The following is a 24153-nucleotide window of genomic DNA, read 5'->3' on the forward strand; positions in this document are numbered from 1 at the left end:
TGTCAGAAAACAAATTCCAGGCAATAAAAGTGATTTTTAAAGACTGTGGATACAGTGAACATGAAAGGGACTTCACATAATGGTCTTAATCTGGTTAATCTTAAAATTCATTTCTGAGGTTTTTTTCCTTTGTTCTTGGAGAATGTTCTCACTATAGACCCAAGGCGTTGATGATAAGGAGCCTCATTTTTATATGTATGAAAATGAGGTTTCAAGAAATAAGCAGTTCAGCTAAACAGCTTCTTAGATTTGTCATGTGAGTAGGTTTGCTTTATGCTGTTACGCGTAATGCCTTTTTAAAACAATTTGGGTTCAGCGTAGCAAAGTGGTTAAAAGCATGGCCTCTGGAGTCCCAGTTTCACGTTTCAGGCCCACCGTTTAGTAGCTTCATTTACTGTGTTGGTCAAATTACATCACCTCTGTGCTTTAGTTTCTTTATAAAATGTAGGTAATAAGAGTCTCTACCTGTTGAGAAGGATTAGTTGAGTTAAGCGTGTTAAGGCATTTAAATCTGTACCTAGCTCATCGGAAGCAGTAACCCTATTTTCCCTGTTGGCTGTCATGCAGTGAGAGTTAGTTCAGTAACTAATAGGGAACTGCAAGCCAAGGTCATCTTTAAATACCATGCTGAACATAAATGATAAACTTAGCGTATATTGTGAACTTCAGGACTGCACTCAGGCCTCTGCCTACTTCCCTAAGCGTGTCTCCTACAGTTTGCCCTAGTCTCTCCACTATAGCCAAGGAAGCCTTGCTGATCTTCAAACAGGTGAAGCACTGGCCTTTACACTTGCTGTTCCCTCTTGCTTGAATTTTCTTCGTCACATCTTCACATAGTTACTTATATTCTTTGCATCATCAGGCCTCAGCTCAATGGTTTCCCTCTTAGAGAAACTTTCTTCATTCTAGCCAAAGTAGCCTTTCATTTTATTATATTTTTTCATTCTTAGTAATTTTACTTGGTTATTTTTAAAATTTCTTATTCTTTGTAACTCCAGTTTCTTTATTTCCTTTAGAATCACTTGTTTTAAATTATTTTAACTTCTTAGTTTATCTTTTCAGGTAATTCTTATTTAGTTAATGTATGTTATTGTGTTTGTACTCTCTCTTTTTTAACTGTAGTACCCTTCAGATATCTACTTATCTTATTTTAAAAGGCTTTTGATCTCAGGCCACATGTTCTCTGAAAGTTATTGACCACTGTCTAATAATGAAAAAGACCAGGGCCACTGTGTCCATCCAGTGACTTAATTAAACCCAGGATAGAAATTTCCAGGCTTCCCAGGGCAGCTTCTGATCACTGTTGTTGTTGCCACCCAACCATCTCACCCTTTGTTGCCCTCTTCTCCTCCTGCCCTCAGTCTTACCCAGCATCAAGATCTTTACCAATGAGTCGTCTCTTCACATCAGGTGGCCAAAGTATTAGAGCTTCAGCATCAGTCCTTCCAATGAATATTCAGGGTTGATTTCCTTTAAGATTGACTGATTTGATCCCCTTGCTCTTCAGGGACTCTCTAGAGTCTTCCCCAAAACCACAGTTCAAAAGCATCAATTCTTCGCCACTCAGCCTTCTTTAAGGTCCTACTCTCACATCTGTACGTGACCCCTGCAAATGTAGTAAATACTAAAAATAACTAAAAATAAATACATGATCACTGAAGATATGTGTCTTTACACATGTAAAATCAGCTTGGAAACCTGTGTTTGAAATTGGAATAGATTTTGATTATTGAAATTGATTCTGTATTTAACATATGTATTTTTTTTAAATGTCAATTCATGAATTCTGTTATTTATACCTGGATTTAAGTCAGTTATTTGAGTTTTATTTGATTAATGTTCCTATTAAAACCTGAGGTCACACAATCATTCTACCATGTGGAAGAGTTATAAATCATATTTTCCGATAAGAAAGTTGAAGCTCAAAAAAGTTGCCTAAAATCCCAAAGCAAATTAGTGGTAAATCCAGATTTAGTCTCACAATTCATTATTCTTTAATCAAATTACTACTAAATAGAAGCACACAGTACAAAAGACATTTACTCACAATTGATGAATGTAAATTTTCCCTTTAAATAGAACTTGTGAATATTCTATTACAGATTTTTGTTATAGTATTGATTTAAATGCATATTGTTAACCTGTTTTAGTTTTCCTCGTCTTTTTTTTTTTCCCAGTAACAATGGTAATGTACTTTGCCCAGTAGTTTTCAGTTTCAAAGTTTTAATTACTTACAGATATAATAAAGTGTATAGATATCTCTATGATAATTTCAGATATTTATCTTCATTTCAAATTGATAGTTCATTAATCACTGCACTCAACACTAAATTTCTCTTTTCCAAATTGGCCACCCTACCTTTGTTTTTAAATGTTAGCATTTGATTAGGTAATTTTCCTCTTCACAAAATTTTTTAGTTTGAATTATATATATTAATGTACTGTTTTGAATATATAAAGCAAAAGTTGCTTACAACATTTGAAGTTTTTCAGTAATATCTAATTGTTGTCTTATTCTTTTATGATATTGTAAAATTGTCTTTGTGTGTTTTTTTATTTTTCTGTTCCTGAATTGTAGCGTGGACTCCAATTGCATTGACAGTTTTTTTAGTGGCTGTTGCAACACTGTGTAAAGAACAAGGAATAACAGTCGTGGGAATTTGCTGTGTATATGAAGTATTTATTGCCCAAGGGGTAAGGAGAAATATAAATTTCCTTGTTGCTGTCTTTTATATTGTTTGATTCAGATTCTAATGAATTTATTTTCTAAATGTATCATCATATAAATTGCTTTACCAATAATATTTAGCAAAAATTTGCAAGAAACAGGCATGTTTCGCCTTCGTACCCACTGAATATTACTTAACATCTTATATTACACCTTCAGTTTTTTAAGGACAGATTTTTAAGTTTCAATAAAGGAACTGTTGGGCAGTTTGCAAAAGCACCAGTAATACTGTATAGTATAATTCATTATTGGATAAGACTGTTGGGCTCAGTTTTATTCATTATCAGTTCCACCAGTTCCATGTTGATTTTATAATTATAGTCAATTTTTATTTAATCTTGCAATTAGAAAGTACAGTTGTTGAAAACATTACAGTAAATTGCTATTCTTTACTTAAATTTTTTTTTCTTTTTCTAGTATACTTTGCCATTGTTATGTACTACTGCTGGACAGTTTCTTCGTGGAAAGGGTAGTATTCCATTTTCTATGCTGCAGACACTAATAAAACTCATTGTTTTGATGTTCAGTACACTGTTACTTGTTGTGATTAGAGTCCAGGTTATTCAGTCGCAACTTCCAGTGTTCACCAGGTATGAAATTCTGGTTCTCTTTTTTCCTTTTTTTTTTTTTTTAACTTTGAGTTTTAAGTGATTGCAAATGTTTCAGAAAGTCTTTGATTTACATTAAGGTTTTTTAACAGCTTTATTGAGTTATAATTTATACTTTTTAAGAACCCTCATGTGTTTTAAAATGTTGAGATTAATAGGTTTGATATATGTGTACACTCATGGAAGCATCAGTCAAGATAATGCTCCCCCAGTTGGTTAAGTGTTCAGTCTTCCATATCCTTGGTCATTTTTGTCTACTTGTTCTATTAATTATTGAGAAAAGGATGTTGAAATCTCTGACTGTAACTGATCAGAGTTACAGACTGACTGATTTATCTTTCTCCTCAGTTCTGTCAATTTTTGCTTCCTGTATTTATTGTAAAACTCTACAATAAAGTATATCAATATTTAGGATTTTAATGTCTTCTTGATGAATTAATCCCTTTATCATTATTAAATGAGCTTTTTTATCCCTAGTAATAGTCTTAACTAAGAAATTCACTTTTCCTTATATTAATATAACTACTCCAGCTGTCTTTTTGTTAGTGATAAATGGTTTATCTTTTTTCATTCTTTTACCTCTTAATTCTATCTATATCTTTATATTTAAAGTAGATTTTTTATAGGCTGCATATAATTGGGTCTTCCTTTTTTGTTTGGTCAGATAATCTGTCTTTTAAATGGTGGCTTCAGCTGTCTGATACAGTTTGTTGTAAATCTACCATCTTGTTAATTGTTTTCTCTTTGTCTCATATGTCCTTTGTTCCATTTTTTCTCTGTTTTGAACTGAGTATTTTGTATTACTCCATTCTTATCTCCTTGTTACCTTATTAGCTATAAATTTTTGCTGTGATTTGCAAAAATTTTAGTGATTGCTTTAGGCACTTTTTTGGTTTATATCATTTATCACAATTTATCTTTAAGGAATATTATAATTGTATGTATGTAAATTATAAATGTAAATATATATAGTACTAATGCATATATAATAAATAAGTTTTTACACAAACACTTTAAATAATAATGTAGCCTTTGTGCTATTTTCATATTTTTTATTGAGTATACATTATAAATCCCACAATACATTGTTATTTTTTACTGTAAACAGTTATCTTTGAAAGAGATTAAATTTTTAAAAAATTTTGTGTTACCCCATAGAGTTACCATTTCTAGTGTTCTTCCTTTGTTAGATCAAGATTTTCTTTTTTTCTTTTTTTTTTTTTTTTGACCAGTTCTGTTTTTTTAATTTAATTTTTAATTTGAAGGATAATTGCTTTACAGAATTTTGTGGTTTTCTGTCATACATCAACAAGAACCAGCCATAGATACACCAATGTCCCCTACCTCCTGAACCTCCCTCCCATCCCCCTCCCCATCCCACCCTTCTAGATTGTCACAGAGTCCCTGTTTGAGTTCCATGAGTCATACAGTGAATTCCCACTGGCTCTCTATTTTACATATGGTATTGTAAATTTCTGTGTTAGTCTCCCCATACATCTCATCCTCTCCCTCTTCCCCTCCCCCCGTGTGCATTGGTCTGTTCTCTATGTCTATTTCCCCATTGCTGCCCTGAAAATAAATTCATCAGTACCATCTTTTTAGATTCTATATATATGTGTGTGTCAGTATAGGATATTTACATTTCTCTTTCTGACTTACTTCACTCTGTATAAAGGTTCTAGGTTCATCCACCTCATTTGAACTGACTCAAATGCCTTTCTTTTTATGGCTAAGTAGTATTCCATTGTATATATTTATCACAGCTTCATTATCCATTATCTGTCAATGGACATTTAGGTTGCTTCCATGTTCTAGCTGTAGTAAATAGTGCTGCAACTAACACTGGAGTACATGGGTCTTTTTAAATTTTGGTTTCCTCAGGGTATATGTCTAGGAGTGGGATTGCTGGGTCATATGGTGGTTTTATTCCTAGCTTTTAAAGGAATCTCCACAGTGGCTGTATCAGTTTACATTCCCACCAGCAATGCAAGAGAATTCCCTTTTCTCCACAGCCTCTCCAGCATTTATTGTTTGTAGACTTTTTTTTAAATAGACTTTTGATGATGATCATCCTGACTGATGTGAGGTGGTATCTCACTGTAGTTTTTTTTTTTTTTTCTTTTTTTCTTTTTTATTTTTTCAGTGGGTTTTGTCATACATTGATATGAATCAGCCATAGAGTTACACGAATTCCCCATCCTGGTCTCCCATCCCACCTCCCTCTCCACCCGATTCCTCTGGATCTTCCCAGCCCAACAGGCCCGAGCACTTGACTCATGCCTCCCACCTGGGCTGGTGGTCTGTTTCACCACAGATAATATACATGCTGTTCTTTCGAAACATCCCACCCTCCCCTTCTCCCACAGAGTTTAAAAGTCTGTTCTGTACTTCTGTGTCTCTTCTTCTGCCCTGCATATAGGGCCATCGTTACCATCTTTCTAAATTCCGTATATATGTGTTAGTATACTGTAATGTTCTTTATGTTTCTGGCTCACCTCACTCTGTATAATGGGCTCCAGTTTCATCCATCTCATTAGAACTGATTCAAATGAATTCTTTTTAACAGCTGAGTAATATTCCATGGTGTATATGTACCACAGCTTCCTTATCCATTCATCTGCTGATGGGCATCTAGGTTGCTTCCATGTCCTGGCTATTATAAACAGTGCTGCGATGAATATTGGGGTGCATGTGTCTCTTTCAGATCTGGATTCCTCAGTGTGTATGCCCAGAAGTGGTATTGCTGGGTCATATGGCAGTTCTATTTCCAGTTTTTTAAGAAATCTCCACACTGTTTTCCATAGTGGCTGTACTAGTTTGCATTCCCACCACCAGTGTAAGAGGGTTCCCTTTTCTCCACACCCTCTCCAGCATTTATTGCTTGTAGACTTTTGGATAGCAGCCATCCTGACTGGCGTGTAATGGTACCTCATTGTGGTTTTGATTTGCATTTCTCTAATAATGAGTGATGTTGAGCATCTTTTCATGTGTTTGTTAGCCATCTGTATGTCTTCTTTGGAGAAATGTCTGTTTAGTTCTTTGGCCCATTTTTCGATTGGGTCATTTATTTTTCTGGAATTGAGCTTCAGGAGTTGCTTGTATATTTTTGAGATTAATCCTTTGTCTGTTTCTTCATTTGCTATTATTTTCTCCCAATCTGAGGGTTGTCTTTTCACCTTACTTATAGTTTCCTTTGTTGTGCAAAAGCTTTTAAGTTAGATCAAGATTTTCATCTGGTACCATTTTTCCTTGTGACTGAAGGACTTTCTTTGACATTTCTTGACATGTAGGACTGCGCTGGTGATGAATTCTTTAAGCTTTTGTATGCATAATACCTTTATTTTACCTTTGTTTTTGAAAGATATTTTCCTTGAGGGTAGAATTCTACAATGCTGGTTTTCATTCACTAACCTAAAAATATTACTCTATATTCTATGGCTTGTGTTATGTTAAATGGAAAATCTTTTCATCCTTATCTTTATGTTTCTGCATGTAGTATGTATTTTTTTTCAACGCTTGCTTTTAATAGTTTCTCTTTATCGTTGTTTCTCTTCTCTGTATTTTTTAATTGAGACATAATCAACATATAGCATTGTATTAGTGTACAACATAATGAATCTTACACACACACACACACACACACACACAAATGATTGCCATAATAAATTTAGTCAACATCCATCACCACACATAATTACCAAAAAGTTTTTTTTTCTTTTGATGAGAACTTTTAAGATCTACACTCTTAGCAACTTCCAAATATATGATACAGTATCATTAACTACAATCATGATCCTGTACATTACAACTTCAGGACTTATAACAAACTGGGTGAAAATGGCCAAAAATTGCAAGCTTTCAGTTACTGTTTTATCTTCATGTTTCTTGTGCTTAGGTTAATTTAGTTTTTAGAATGTGTATGTCTTACTTCATATGCATTTTGGAATTGTTTCAGTTATAAACTTCTTGAAACATTTTTTTCTTTGCTCTCCCTTCTTCCTCTGTGGACACCAATTACATGTATTTTAGGCTTCTTGAAATACTACTGTTATTCTATATTTATTTCTCTTCCCTCCAAAGCTACTTTTCCCATTTTCATCTTGGATAATTTCTTCCATTGTAGCTTCAAGTTTACTAATTTTTTTCTGTGTGTCTAATCTGTCCTTAATTTCTTTTGTTTTTCATCTCAGACATTTTCATCTATTTGAGTTCTGTTTGAGCTGTGTGTATGTGTTTGTGTATGTGTTCCATATTTCTAACTGTTTTAGGACTTTAATGTCCTTTTCCACTGATTTTGTCATCTGTGTAATTTCTTGGTCAGTTTAGATTGAATAATTTTTCTCCTCATGGATTGTATTTTTCTACCTCTTCACATGCTTGGTAGTTTTTCTAATAGGTACTGTATCTGATTTTACCTAATGTATTCCTATAAATATTATAGAGCATTGTTCTCAGATGCATGTCAGTTATTTGAAAGATGTTTCATCTTCAGGTGTTGCTTTAAAGCTTTGTTTTAGGAGACCATAGCAGTGTTTGTTTAACAGCTAAGTCCTGTCTGGCTCTTTTGGCAACCCCATGGACTGTAGCCTGCCAGGCTCCTCTGTCCATGGAATTTTCAGGCCAGAATTCTGGAGTGAGTTACCACTTCCTTCTCCAGGGGATCTTCCCTACCCAAGGACTGAACCCACTTCTGCATTGGCAGGAGCATTTCTTACCACTGAGCCACCTGGGAAGCATAGCAGCATTTAGGATAGGGCTTATTTTGCTCCCTTGCTGACACAAGACCCTTCTGAGCTCTCCTTGATAGACTTCGCGTTATGAGGATTTCCACTCTGGCTGCTGAAGAACTGTTCCTAGTTGTGAGTTTTTATCTGATCCTCTCAGAAAGTACTTTCCAAACTGTATGAGTTTTCATAGACCTGCTGTAACAATTGACCAGAAACTGAGTGGCTTCAAGAGCAGGAATTTATTATCTCACGGTGCTGGAAGCCAGAGTCCAAAAATCAAGGTGTCAGGCACAGTTGGTTCCTTCTGAAGGCTCTGGGAAAGAATCTGTTCTGTGCCTCTTTCCTAAGCTTCTGGCGGTTGCTGGCAATCTTTGACATTCCTTGGCATGTTGCTGTATCACTGTAATCTGCTCCATCTTTGCCTAGCCTTTTTCCCTGTGTGTTTCTCTGTATTTTCTCTTCTTTGTATAAGAACATCAGTCATTAGATGGTGCTGTGCTGTGCTTAGTCGTGCGGTCATGTCTGACTCTTTGCGATCCCATGACTGCAACCTGCCAGACTCCTCTGTCCATGGGGATTCTTCAGGGAAGAGTACTAGAGTGGGCCACCATGCCCTCATTAGATAGTGGGCCCGCCCTTAATCCAGTGTGACCTCATCTTAACTCTAACTGCATTGACAAAGACCTTCTTGCTAATAAAGTCACATTCTGGAGTTTTGGGTAGACATAAACTTTGGGGAGACAGAAATCAACCCCCTATACTGTCCTTAGGTATTTCTTTGTGTATATATGAATGATCAGTTCTCATTAGTACTGAAAACTGGACAGAGAGCCTTTACAGATATGAGTTCTCTTTCTCAACAATTTTCTTCTTCCTGGTATTCTGCCTGCTAATTCTAACCCCCCTGGAGGTCTAGGGCTCCCAGCTCCATCTTCTCAATTTAGGGATACAAATGGTCTCCACTCAGATTCTCTCTTGTTGCTGCACAGACTAAAAATTCTATCCAAATTCTAAACTCTTTAGATAGGACTCCCCTCATCTGTTTTTTGTTTTTATTTTTCCTGTCAATCAAGTGTCATTGTCCTTTGCTTGATGCTTAGAATGTTGAAAGTTTAATTTTCCTTTTTTTTTTATTTGTTTAAGGCTAGAAGCAAAAGTTATACTGAATTTTAACATTCTTCTTATCTTTTTTTTTCCTGCTCTCATAGCATTTTTCCATTTCACCTCACTCATCCAAAGTTTAAAAGAAAATTTATAAAGTTGCCTATTCATAGTTTTATTCAAGTGACTGACATTACATGCAAGAACTTTTTTTAAACAAAAGCCCAATTTTTTTCCATTATAGGTTATTACAAGATACTGGATATAGTTCCCTTTGCTATGCAATAGGACCTTGTTTATCTCTTTTATATATAGTAAGGTATATCTGTTAAATCCAAGCTCCTAATTTATCCCTCCCTTACGTTTTCCCCTTTGGTAGTCATATATTTGCTTTCTATGTCTGAGTCTCTTTCCGTTTAGTAAATAAGTTCATTTGTTTCTTCTTTTAGATCCCACATATAAGTGATATCATATGATATTTGGTTTTCTCTACCTAATTTACTTCACCAAGTATGATAATCTCTAGGTCTATCCATGTTGGTGTAAATGGTATTATTTCATTGTTCTTTTATGTCTGAGTAATATTCCATTGTATAATAACTATCCTTAATAGCATTTTTTTCTATAAAGAATATTTACTTTTTACTACCAGAATTTTTACTTCTGAGTCTAGCCATGCTAAACTAAAAGCTCATTTAAGCATGATAGTGTGGAAAGTAGATTGAATTGTAGATAGATATTTTGTATTTCCTTCTTCACTCCTTAGTCTTAATGTTTCCTGTTTATCATTTGTTTTAGGGAATTTGAATCAACTCTTTTGCATCTCTGGTTCTATAATATGAAAATGTGCCTTATAGGTGTGAATGTATTTATTTTTTGTATATATATGTAGACGGGTATATGGAGTATGTTATGTTTAACACTGTATTTTCCAAATATAAGCATTTTAAAATGTGTGTATATGTACGTGTGTTATATAAATTTTATTTTGTTATCCTTTGAGGTTGATTGTAATATGATTAGACTTGCTTTGACATGTATTCTTTGACTGAAGTTCAATTATCAAATAATTTATCCTAAATAGTTAATCTTTCTAAATGAACTCTGACAAGTGGATGACAGGACAAGGTTTTGTGTTCAGTTTAGTTGGTCATGTTGAGAATTCAAATCCTGACTTTCAAGATTTAGTATTTTCATACATGTATATATTGAGGTATGAAAGTTTTGGAGAAGGGATTGGCTATCCACTGCAGTATTCTTGCCTGGAGAATCCCAAAGAGAGAAGAGCCTGGAGGGCTACAGCACATAGGGTCGCAAAGAGTCGGACACGACTGAAGCGACTTAGCACAGCATGAAAGTTTAGAAAATATTACTTGTTCAGATAATAATTCATTTTTCTCAACCAGTTGATATTTTTAAGAAGACCAAGTCAAATAAGTGATAGAGGTTGATTTTTCTTTGACTTACTCATTTTAAAATGAGAGTTGGTTTTTTAAGTAACTGTAGTAGAGGAAGGAAATACACAGTCATGTCCAGCTGTTGGTGACCCCATGGGCTGTAGCTCACAGGCTCCTTCTGTCCATGGAATTCAGGCGAGAATTCCTAAGTGGGTGGCCATTCCCTTCCCCAGCGGATCTTCCTGACCCAGTGACTCTACCTACCTTGCAGGCAGATTCTTTACCGTCTGAGTCACCAGGGAAGATTTAAACAACTATATGTTAACACAATTTAGATATGTTAATGCAATTTAGAACATAGTGTAAAGAATTAAAAATCTGAAATGATTAATTTAAATGTACTTTTAAAAAATGATTTGACTTAATTTGCAGTAAACAGACTAGTAATATATCATGGCCTATGTAAACTAGGATATAACTTGTATTAAGTAAATAAAATGTGCCGTATGTCTGTGCAGTTACTACTCGGTACTAGAGTTTGGTTTTTAGCTTTGTAGAAGTCAAAACAAAAAGAAAAAGCTCATAGATGATTTAGTTGTCTCTGTGACGAAAGAAAACATAGTAATTCTTTCTAGAAAACATAATTTTCATTAACATTTGGTGATGAAATAAACATCTCTTAAAGGAAAGCATTAATTAGTGTTCTCAGAAGCATTCATACAACAATGAATCGTACAAAACTTTTCTTATGATGTTGAAGCAGAAAGCCATAATTTAATAAAAGCATTTCTGCAGAATGTCATAATATTATAGAATACCTGTCTAAATCATTCTCATAATAAACTAGAAATAGGTAACCTGCTTGCCTCTCAAACAGTTCTTCATAAATATCATACCTCTCAATTAGATATTTCATAAAGAAATTTGAACTCAGGCAAGAATCTAAGGTATCCACAAAAAGTTTATGTCTTTAACAAGATTACATGTAAAATCTGTTTTTATTATTGTTGTTCAGTATTTGTATCTTTTATATATTAACTTTGTGTTTAAAGTGTTTTAATTTCAGTAACTTTTTTTTTTTCATTCTTTACACAGGTTTGATAACCCAGCTGCTGTAAGCCCAACTCCTACAAGGCAGCTGACTTTTAACTACCTGCTTCCTGTGAATGCTTGGCTTCTATTAAATCCTTCAGAGCTCTGCTGTGATTGGACCATGGGAACAATACCACTGATAGAGTCATTTCTAGATGTTCGAAATCTTGCCACATTTATCTTTTTTTGCTTTTTGGGAGCTTTGGGAGTATTTAGTCTCAGATATCCTAGTAATTCCTCCAAGACTGTTTTAATGGTAAGAAAGTTGCATAAATTTTCAGATGATACTATATTCAGTTTATTAATACTCATGAGTGCCTTTAGTTTTTCAAAAGCATCTTTGAAAAATTGCTGTCTGTCTTTGTTCGTGTCATCCTAATTTATGAACTTATTTTAGGCTATACTATAATTATATGTCAGAGTTTGATTAATGCTACACATTCAGCATGTGACACAAGGAGTGATTATGAATTTCCCTAATTTGGTCGGAACTCTGAAATCATGGAGCATCCTTTTTAGCATTTTTTTTTATTTCTTACCTTTACCCCACTAGATTATACACCCTTTTAAAGAAATGAATTATTCAGTATACTGTATACTTCTTTGTTTTCTTGGCACAGAGAAGAGGATCATGTAAGATAAGCCCCTAGAAATGCATAGCTCTTTATTTTTCATTAGCAAAACTTTCATTACTCCCTGAGGTATTTCTTACTATGTTCAGAGAATTCTGATTATTTGAAAGTCTTTTTTTGTTTTTATGAGATCTGTTTCTTTGCAGTTTTCTTAGCTCTGCCCTCACTTCTTACTCATAATAATTGTGTTGCCTCTTACTTTAAATTATGGAAGAAAATAATCATCTTCAACATTTTCTTAAGAATTTACTGTTTGCCAGAAAGTGTTTTAATACTGCAAGTATATTCTGGCTGCAGCCACTAGATTCATTTATTCATTCAATAAAAATTTTGATTTGTAGCCTATGTAGCAGGTAGCATTTTAGGCACTGAGTACATGATAGTAAAAAGAAATACAGGGCCCCCATTGCCAGAGAACTCACATTCTAGAGAAATTTGAAAGACTATAGGGATTGAAGTGAAGTGAAGTCACTCAGTCGTGTCTGACTCTTTGCGACCCCGTGGACTGCAGCCCACCAGGCTTCTCTGTCCATGGGATTCTCGAGGCAAGAATACTGGAGTGGATTGCCATTTCCTTCTCCAATAGGGATTGAAGAAAGATATATTTACTAGTGCCTGGACCTGTTGAGTTTGAGGTATCTTTGAAATTTTCTAACGGAGATTTTGATTGGTGCTTAGTGCCTGGAGTTTTGTGGCAAAGCCTGAGATACGCATAAAAAAATTTGATAAATTGCCACAGAGAAATTTGACAGTTGCCATAGAGATAGTAATTGAAAGCAAGATGTAAAGAAGACCTTTGGAGGGGTTATAGAGCAGCCTTTCTCAACTGGGATTTTGTCACATCTCTTGGAGGTGGTAACTAGCTATCACCATTCTAGATGCATAGAAGTTAATTCATACACATAATGCATGCCTTAGACTATTTGTTCTTAATTTTCCCTCAATAAATAGTTGAAGGGGTTAAATAGAATAATAGAGAAGAAGGCTGTATCTCAGTCAGTCTTGAAAAGCTTCCATATTTAGGTGTTGTGTAAAGGAAAATAAACCAGATAGCTGCTGCTGCTGCTGCTAAGTCCTGTCCAACCCTGTGCGACCCCATAGACGGCAGTCCACCGGGCTCCCCCGTCCCTGGGATTCTCCAGGCCAGAACAATGGAGTGGCTTGCCATTTCCTACTCCAATGCGTGAAAGTGAAGTCACTCAGTTATGTCCGACTCTTGGCCACTCCATGGACTACAACCAACCAGGCTCCTCCATCCGTGGGATTTTTCAGGCAAGAGTACCAAATAGGAAATAGACCAAATGGACGGAAAGGTAGGAAGACGTTTCTGGAAAAATGGTTAACACCAACAGTTGCTGTCAAATAGTGAGGTCAGTTGGATTTGACTTCTTTTATGTAGTTACTTGGCTTCTCTCGTGGCTCAGACTGTAAAGCATCTGCCTGCAATGCTGGAGACCTGGGTTTGATTCCTGGGTTGGAAAGGTCCCTTGGAGAAGGAAATGGCAACCCACTCCAGTATTCTTGCCGGGAAAACCCCGTGGGTGGAGAAACTTGGTAGGCTGTAGTCCATGGGGTCACAGAGTCGGACACGACTGAGCGCCTTCATTTTTCATTCATGTAGTTACTTAAATGAAATCTGTATCTGTAGAATGATTTGATTAGGAGATGAGGAAGGAAAGATTGCTAGTGTAAGTAACCTTTAGGAATGATTTAACTGAATGTTTCAAAGACGGAGACAGGGTCTAATTTAGAGAAGATAACCAACCAGTCAGGCAGTGGCTTCAAGTATAACAAAGCAACTGATCTTTTGTTGGGGGATCAGGGCTTGGGGGAAGCATAGAGACCTGGAATTGATGGACCTTCCGAGGATGAAGTGGGTTGATATTGGGGGGAAGACTTGCTTGGTTGGCATTTAGAATCACTTTCATGGGAGTACTCAGTTGGCTGACCTTTATACACAGAGATATCACTAATGGGTTTGCTTACAAAAAGGTACTCTGAGTTGAAACATTAAGTGAGGTTACAACCAACTGCTTGTTAGCCATGTCCACAAAAATCTTTCCCTCAAGAGTGTGGGAACTTGTTTTTACCTAAGGGTCATAATGAATGGTTAAGATAACTTAAAGATATTGTCAAAGGAGAAGATTTTTAAGGTTGGAAAGGCAAAAGCATTTTTAGCATAGAAAGTTGATATAAGAAAGTGATTAGGTAAATGAAAGGCTGATTGATTTTAAGATTAGAGGTGTAGAGCTCAGGTTTGGCCTCAGATAGATGGAGACACTGCTTATGTTATAGGAAGGATGGAAATGGTTGTGAGCATAGATGTTAATAGATTTAGTAGCAAAGAATTAAAGAAATTCTTGTTTTATTGCTTTTGTTTTTTCTGAAAGTTTGGTAGTGTAGTCACCTCCTAAAAGTGATGTGGGTCAGAAATTTGAGAAAAATAGTCAAGATTGAAAATAGTAAAAGAGAGTGAGAGTGAGCCTACCGAAGAAACCTAGAATCTTGAGCAGGCTTAAGGATTTAATTTGAAGTTGATTATGAATTTATGATGATAAAGATTTATTTTTGCTTTGGGACTTTGTCTAATAATGCTTTGCAGCTCACATAAATAAAAACGAAGCAGATACATGGTAGAATACATCCAAAACTGAGTTTCTACTAAAAAGCAAAATAAAGAGTAGTTAAATACAAACTTTTGGCAAGTAAAATAATGATTTGTATAATGCAAACAATAAAAAATAGAAAGGATATTGCCAATGAAATTAACATAGATTTACATTAATTATGTTATGTTTTGTATGTATAAAAAAGGATTGTGACTTTAGGTATAACTGCTTTAAATATAGTCCTAAACATACTCTTAAATTTTTTGAAATTGAAATAGAGTCAGTTTATGATACTGTGTTAGTTTTGTAGAAAACAAAGTTAGCTACCAAAGGAGAAGGGTCTTGTCTGGTGTCTCAGTAGTAAAGAATCTATCTGCCAATGCAAGACCCAGGAGCCTCAGGTTTGATCCCTGGGACAGGAAGATCCCCTGGAGTAGGAAATGGCAACCCACTGCAGTATTCTTGCCTGGGAAATCTGTGGACAGAGCCTGGCGGGCTACAGTCCATGGGGTCGTGAAAGAGTTGGACAGGACTCTTAGCAATTTAGCAATGTGGGAAAGGGGAGGAAGAAGTGGGATAAATTTGGAATATAGTGTTAACAGATACAAGCTATTGATACTATACATAAAATAAAAAATAGAAAACTATATTCAATAGCTTGTAATAATCTATTATAGAAAATAGTCTGAAAATAAATTAATGTATGTATAAAACTAAACATACTGTTTTTAATGGTAATATTATTTGAAGATATCTGAAAGAGGTAAGTAAACCAAAGGAGTATCTACCAAAACACCAGGTATATTAAGCACTTAATAAATAAGATGTCGTGTGTATCTCAATAGTATAAGTAGTTAATCCATTTATTTATTTTAAAAAATGGAGTCACAAGGTGATTGGAGTAGTTTACTCCAGATTTGCCTCCAGAACTCTTCGCTCTTTCCACTCTGAGAAGATATTGCATTATAGTTAACTTGGTTGGCATACATTAACAGCACATTAGAACATCTGAGTTAAGTCAATCATTGAGACATTTCTTATTGAAGAATCAATAGATTTTTTTTTGAGAGATGGCTTTTCTTTTTTTGTGTAGCTTATTCATCAATCCATGATGCCTCTTTGGATGAATTTAACACTTTATTCTTTCAAATGAAATTGCCTTAGGGCATCCATTAATTAACAGGAAATTTTTTTTAAAAGGATCATGTATTTAGGAACAAATACCTCTGTTTCACAGCTACCTGGTTGTTTTTGTCAAACATTTCTGGAAAGTGAATTATGCACTCTTAATGTTTTACCTTTTTGAATAAAAAGAAAGCACTAAAATTTCAGATAATAAATGAGCAGTTTGATGGTAGTGCTTTTCTTCAGATTCAGTGTTGGATCATTACAAATTACTAATTTGTGATTCATAGAGAAAGTATTCTTTTCACTATTTACATTTCTACATTGATTTTCAGTAGTAAAGTATAATAAGAAGCATTGGTTTGTCTCAAACTGTTAGAAGACTCTCAGACTTCTGAAATTGAAAAAACAACATATTTATTCTACAAGGTATTATAAAACAAATCAGAGTAAGAGACTATGGAAGCAGATGTCCGTAGAAACAGATATCCTACGACAACCAGCTTATTTCTTTCCATAAGTTATTTGTGTGCTAATTATTTTCTCTTATCTTTTTTAATGACTGTAATCTGGAAACCATATGCCATCCCATTTTCAAAATGGCAAAAACATCTAAGCATTTTGTGATGTTTATTTCTAACACAGTGCACAGTGTTGGAAATTTGGAAATTCTTATGGAATAAGTGACTGTTGATTTAAATGGGCCAGTTTTATTTTTATTCATATACTAAGTCTGTTAAATGTATGTGACCTTTCAGAATACTATGCAGAGCAACGCTGAAGTAATGTGTAGAAGTAGTCTACTGTCTTGTTGAAACGTAACTGATCAATTTCCAGTATTCGTTACACATAGTAGTAATACTAATATCTTTTCCTGTCAGTTTATTTTTACCACATGCACATAAGTTATGTTAATCGCTCAGTCGTGTCTGACTCTTTGTGCACATTAGTTAGACATATAACAATTACAGATTTTTTTTTTAGATATATTTTCAAAAATTTTTTATTTGATGAGGCTGAGGTGTAAGCTCTAGTGTTTAGGAAGATGTCATCTCACCTTGCTGACATACATCCTCATGTTTATTGTTACCATGCTTAAGCTTCCTTTTCTGTGTTTAAATCAGTATTCTTTATAGTGTTATTAAAATTGATCCACCGGTATTATCCAAATTAAATGATAAAATATTTGGATTTGACTGTTGATGTATGTATATTTTTTAATTTAATAAATTATCTTTTTTCTCTTTGTAGGCGCTTTGTTTAATGGCATTACCATTTATTCCTGCATCAAATCTTTTTTTCCCAGTTGGATTTGTTGTTGCTGAGCGAGTATTATATGTTCCTAGCATGGGGTTCTGTATTTTGGTAGCCCATGGATGGCAGAAAATATCAAACAAAAGGTGAATTAAAATGTTAGTGCATTTAATGCTTACTAACTGTAGAATTTAGTATGATGCATTTAAGTGTTTAAAATGTTTGTTCTGTTTTTATGCCATCTTTTTATACCTTTTTGTTTTTCACATTGATAGTCTCCTTAGCTCCTTAACTCCTACTTTATCTATGTTTTTCCTCATATTTATATAATTTTATTTTACAGTCTAACACATAAGAGACTTTAATTCAGATGCAGATGCTACAAAGAACATTATTGAGACTAAAGTTTCAAATGATCATTGCTGCTTTCGTATGTAATAAATTAAGATACAGTTGTCTTAAATGAGTCATACTGGATTAATACATGTAAAATCCATATAGAAAGTAAAAGTAATTTCTTGCTTCATAGAAACCACCATGTTCTAGTTGCCTTAAACTCACTGTTAAGGAACAGAATAATCACTGATTGTACATGCAAAAAATAGTCACTGTTTCTTTTTTCTTACTTTCCCGTCCCCTTTCAACCCACAGAATTGACTTCTGTCTTCATCACTTGACTGTCATGTAACACATTGAGTCTTGTGGCTAAATCCGGTCCCTGCTTGGTTTAAAGTGTATCTCCTGGCAGCTGTCAAAGTCTCTGTCCTGACTCTCGGCCACCTGTGTTCACTTCTGCTCAACCTCTTTTCAGATTCTTCCTGTTGTACCAGCTCTTTAAATGTTTTTTATTTCTCAGAGTTTTACAAATAGCTGTTTTTCTCACATTGCATGTTCTCCCTGACAGTCTCATCCATGACTACAATTTTCACTCTAATCTAAACTTTCTCGTAGCTTCTACCCATGTATCCAGTTACAATCACTACCAATCTTGTAGTACCTCCCATGTGCCAGCTCTGTAATACGTTTATGTAGGTTTATTTTCTTGTTTAATCTAGACATCCCTTAACTTCATTTTGCACATTTGAAAATTGAAGCTCATATAAGTTACCTGAATTACAAAAGACCACACAACTAGTAAACAGCAGAGTCTTGACTTAAAATTTATATCTGACTATCTCATGTCCATGGTCCTTCTGATCCATGTACTTTTATCCTGGTTAAGTGGATCTATCAAAGTGAAAGAAACAGAACTTTGTAACTGAGGCAAAAAGCAAAAGCTCAAAGAACATTAATCCTACTAATACCAAATAAGATCATAGTGATTATCGAAGTATAACAATCGTTGTGTAAGTGACAAATTGTGTCCCAAGTGATTAACCTAAAGCTATGAAAGTAATTTGCATCTATTTTATAAAGGGTTAATTTTACTATGACTTTTAATGAATAAATCTAGCTTTTTAAAATGTAAAATTCTGGGACTTCCCTGCTGGTCTACTTGTTAAGAATCCCTCAGCCAGTGCAAGGGAGACACCCAGTCCCTGGATCAGGAACTAAGATCCCACGTGCATAGGGCAGCTAGGCCTGCACACCACAGCTTTTGAGCCCACGTGCCCTAGAGTCCATGCTCTGCGGCAGGAATAGCCACCACGTTGAGAAGCCTGCTCACCGCAACTAAAGAAAGCTGTATGCAGCAACGAAGACCCAGCACAGCCACACACACACACACACACAAAAGATTCTTTGAAGAATATCATGGTAACCTGTGGTGTATGGTTTTAAATATAGCCAGGTAATAGCAGTAATGGTTTTAAATATAGCCAGGGCTGAGATTGACCCTTTATAAACACCACTAAGAGTATTCAGGTTATAGGTAATGATACAAAAGAGCTGTAAGAAGTCACAATTAAAAATTTGGTTTATCAGTTTTTTTGTCATTGAACTTTATACAGTAGTGCTTATAGTGTTTAATTTTTTTGGTGTTATTCTCTCTCAAGCTGGATGATTATTAGAACAATCCCTAGTCTTTGGAATAAATTCAAACACAACATTTAGAGATATTTAACATATTTCTTACCTCTTTTTGGTGATGAAGACAATGTTTTTTTGTTCTGCTTTTTCTTCCTTAAACAGTGTATTTAAAAAGTTATCCTGGGTTTGTCTATCTTTGGTGATATTCACTCATGCCTTAAAAACACTCCACAGGAATTGGGATTGGGAGTCTGAATATACGCTGTTTATGTCAGCCTTGAAGGTAAAATGTTATTCAAAATATATCACCAATTATTTCCTATTGCCATTTCTGCTACAGTGTTCTAACTTTATTTTTAACTAGACAATTAATTCTCACTGTTAAATACTTCACCAAAAAATTTATAAAAATAATTTGTTCTTTGTATAATCTATACCATAACCAGTGCTCTGAATAGTACTTAGTTGTATGTCTGGAGCATATATGAATAATTCACCAAATGCTATACAATTGTTAGATGCTGAAATGATAAAATGTTTAAATGTGAATACTTTGTTTCATTTATTCTTAAGGTGTGCTTTTTTTTTAACCTTTTAACATGTCTGAAATCAGAATAAATCTTACAGTGAAAGGCATCTTACAATTAATGACCTTTTTTGTTTCTTAATGATATATAAGATAACGATGAGCCTTACAACTGATGTCATCTTAGATTCAGTGAAATAAAATACATGGCAGAAAATGGCACCCTATCATACTGAGGATAACCAATGGTTATAAAACTACAGGAAAGATAGGAACTGGCAGAAAGGAGGGATGTTGCATCTCTATGGAATGGACAATATAAATGAGAAAAGTTCTTTTTAAAAATCCTATGATTTATTTTCTGTATAAGTTATATAAGCAAAGATGTTTTTCAGTTGCTTCTTTCCTTCAAATCTTTAAACTCTTAACTTCCTTTTTGACTGTTTCTGTACTCCGCACAGTCCCCATTACTCTAATAGACTACATAAATAGCTTCATGCCACCTTCAAAGTAAGTCATCAGGCAGTGTTTAAACATATTCTCTCGTGCAAATTCCTTCTTTCCCAAGAGACTATAAATAATAGAGCAGGAATTTTCAAACACCTCTATGCTTTGATGAAGTAAAATTTTAATATACAAAATAGATGAACTGAAGTTTTAGCATGTTGATGTTGAAAAGAAGGAGAGGGTAAATTTCATGAAGCTGTTTTCTTTTTGACCCCTTCTTCATCTCCATGGAATACTCTATTCCTAATAATATATCAGATAAGTTATCTGTGTTAATTGGAGTTATATATATACATATACACACACACATGTACATACAGTTTTTTTTCTCTGAAAGAAATCTGATTGATTTCCAGTTTTTTGGGATATAATTGACACATAACTTCATCTTAACTTTAAAGTGTATAATATAATTATATATATATATATATATATAACAATTACCAAAGTAAATTAACATCCATCACTTCATTTAGTTACTTTTTTTTCTTGTGATGAGAACTTCTGAAATCTACTTTCTTATCAACTTTCAAACATGCAATATAGTGCTGTTAACTGTATTCCCTGTTCTATATATTTGCATCCTTAGACCTTACTTGTAACTCAGAAGTTTGTACCTTTGAACTACCTTCATCCATTCATAGACATTTCTATGGAGTACTCCTTTCCTAATAGTATACCAAACAAAATCTGTGTTAATTAGACTCATTTTTTAAAATTTAACTAATTTCTATCTGTACTTCTGTATTTAAGGTAAATAAAAATAATGCCAAATTATGGAATAATGTGGGTCATGCTCTGGAAAATGAAAAAAACTTTGAGAGAGCTTTGAAATACTTCTTACAGGCTACGCATGTTCAGCCAGGTAAGCATTATTGATTAATAAAGCTATTGTTAATAGTTTGTTTTCTTTTTGAAAATTTGATTACATTTGTAGGAAGTAGGTGGAGTTTATTTTCAAGCTTTATTCCAACTGACTTGAATACTATAATGTTTGGTGCTGGCTTATTTTTTGAATTGGGTTATATGTTAGAGCTATTTATATCAGACATTTAGGGATGTTTTTAAATACAGATTGTTGGATGGCACTGTTGGGCAGTTTTGGTGGAGTGATAGATACAAAGGCCTGTTAGGGTAGAAGAAGAACTGGAGGCAGTTGATATTAAAAACTGATAAGATGTATTGGTGTTGAGTGTGGGGTCAAGAGAGGGCAGTAGGAAGCTGGGGGTTTTGGGGTTTGTTTTTTTGTTTGTTTTGGCTTTAAAGATGAAAGAAACAAGGCATGTATGTGACTAGTGCATTGAAGCTGGGCAAAGTAGTAATTCAAGGTTGGGGAACGGAGTAAAGGATTGATGTTCTTGAATAGATGAGAATAGATAATTAGGATATGTTACTCAGGATTAGGATTTCAGTCAGCTGAATCAGTAGTTACCATACAGTAACAGGGAAAGCAGAGTGCAGAAACATGAATATAGATAGGCAGGTGAACAATAGACAGATAACTTCTGGAAGTTATTCTTTGTTTGCTTGTTTTCTCGGTGACACAGAAAGCAGGATCAACAGTAGAGTGTGGGGAAGGGAGAGGACGTTCTGGAGATCTAAGACCAGGAGAGAGTCTGAAGTAGTCATCTAGGACGTGGCTTCAGAAACTTTATTGTGTGTGTGAATCACCTGGAGATCTAATGGTGCATGATCTGGTGTATAGAGATTTAGAGTAGGGCCTGAAGTTCTGCGTTTCTAATAAGTTCCTAGGTGATACTTAGCCCATGAATCACGTGTTGAGAAACTAAGATCTAAGAAAATGTATAGACTAGGAAAACGCAGTGTGACTGCCAAGCAGCTCTAACACCCTTCTTGAGGCTAGCAGTGCTTAATTAAAATTAAACCGGTTGAAGTAGTTATGTTTTTCTCCCACTACTTTATATATAGTATAGACAGGCACAGAGAATTTGGTTAAACAGGATTAGGATTTTGTCAAATGTATACCACTAAACAAAGGGTTAAGGGAATATTGAGGCATAGTCTAAGCTGGTTATGAAGAGATGTGAGAGAGGGTGAAACATGAGGAAAAGATGGTCAGATGAGTGGTTTATAGATCTGAAATTGTTGGTTTCTGAGAAGGGTCTAGCTGAAGCATTGCTTGTTTTCAGTAGAAATGCTGTTGGCATTTCAAGTATGCAGAACTGTCTGTATTCCAGGGTATGTACCAAATATGGCCCCCACCTACCAAATATACTCATTACTTTCCATTCAGCACAGTAACCAAAACCACACAAACACATTTCTCAATATACTTGGCGGGGTGGGGAGTGCTGTACATGGCCCTCTATGTTTGTGCTGGACAAGACTGTGACCATTGAGCTGACTAATTAAAGGAGAATGGGAGTGAAAATCATTGGAAGAAAGGATATCAAAGCTAGTATTAGAAAATACACCTTACATAGATTTGAAACCACTAAAGAATTGTGACAGCTGTGTGATGTTGGAGAGAAGGTGAGAACAACAAGGAACCAGAAGCTTGCAGTTGGTCACTACAATAAGGAGGGATATTGGATAACAGAGTGTAATGACCTGAAATTCAGAAAGGTTTTAAGCAGTAGCAGTGGTCTGCAAGTGGTATGGATCTAGGAGGACACTTAACTCCAGGCCCAGTGTTGCAAAAGATAAAAAGATCACAGTCATCACTTGGAAAAACTACCAGTTTCCCCAAGGCAAAGCTGAATTCTAGTTAGAGAATGTTGTAGAAATGTATAACTGATGGTCTGGCCGTCTTTCCAATTTTATCTCCCCTGGCTCTTCATGCAGTTTACTTTTTTCTTGAAATATAGGGCATATGTGGTGGGCTTCCTCACCTCTTGCATTTGTTCATGTTGTTTGAACCTAGAATTCCTCCCTTCTCCTTTCCTTCCAATCCACCTTCCACCATATCCTACCCATCTCTTACAACCCATCTCACATGGCTTCTCTTCTTATTAGAGGGGAAAAAAACCCTTCTGTCTTTCCAATTAGAAGCAAATGTTTCTCATCTTCAAGACTCCTTACAACTTCGATATCTTTCCTGTGATATCTGTTATTTAAATGTTTATTTAAAATATTTATTTATTTAAAATATGTATGTTACATTTAAACTATGGGGCTCCCTAGAGGTAGCATAAACATTTGGCTCATCTTCTTACCTACTACATCATCTAGCACAGTTTTATACACAGTCAGTGGTCACTAACTCTGGCAGTTTTAATTCATTGCTTTCTAAAGCCTTTTAGGTTCATTCTGGGAGTTTTTAGAGAAGCAAAGTCATCTTTATGTCAGGCATGCGGGGACTTTGAGACTTAGGAGATGGGATTTAGGCCCCTTCAGGCTTATCCTAAATTGCATAGTAATTTCTATCTCATTGTATTGTTGAAACTGAATGAAATTGTGTTTGGTGCTGCATGCTACTGCTAAGTTGGAGAAGGCAATGGCAACCCACTCCAGTACTCTTGCTTGGAAAATCCCATGAATGGAGGGGCCTGGTAGGCTGCAGTCCATGCGGTCGCTAAGAGTCGGACACGACTGAGCGACTTCACTTTCACTTTTCACTTTCCTGCATTGGAGAAGGAAATGGCAACCCACCCCAGTGTTCTTGTGAAATGGCAACCCACTCCAGTGTTCTTGCCTGGAGAATCCCAGGGATGGGGGAGCCCGGTGGGCTGCCGTCTGTGGGGTCGCACAGGGTCGGACATGACAGAAGCGACAGCAGCAGCAACAGTCAGTGCTGAGTAGCTTCATTCGTATCCAACTCTGTGCGACCCCATAGACTATAGCCCGCCAGGCTCCTCTGTCTATGGAATCCTCCGGGCAAGAATACTGGAGTGGGTTGCCGTGCCCTCCCCTAGGTAA

At 35.3% G+C, this 24153-nt stretch overlaps 1 protein-coding gene across 2 annotated transcripts in view; it reads left to right on the top strand.

The window, feature by feature from the left end:
- Positions 1-24153, top strand: part of TMTC3 (transmembrane O-mannosyltransferase targeting cadherins 3) — a 60036-nt gene that overhangs the window by 22681 nt on the left and 13202 nt on the right. For both annotated transcript variants that reach the window (XM_065934175.1, XM_065934176.1), the window contains exons 5-10: positions 2579-2694; positions 3146-3318; positions 11657-11909; positions 17271-17419; positions 19404-19524; positions 21028-21139. In XM_065934175.1, the coding sequence (XP_065790247.1) occupies positions 2579-2694; positions 3146-3318; positions 11657-11909; positions 17271-17419; positions 19404-19524; positions 21028-21139 (924 nt within the window). The remainder of the gene's footprint in view (positions 1-2578; positions 2695-3145; positions 3319-11656; positions 11910-17270; positions 17420-19403; positions 19525-21027; positions 21140-24153) is intronic.

The sequence above is a fragment of the Muntiacus reevesi genome, chromosome 4, assembly GCF_963930625.1.
Source record: "Muntiacus reevesi chromosome 4, mMunRee1.1, whole genome shotgun sequence".
NCBI lineage: Eukaryota > Metazoa > Chordata > Mammalia > Artiodactyla > Cervidae > Muntiacus > Muntiacus reevesi.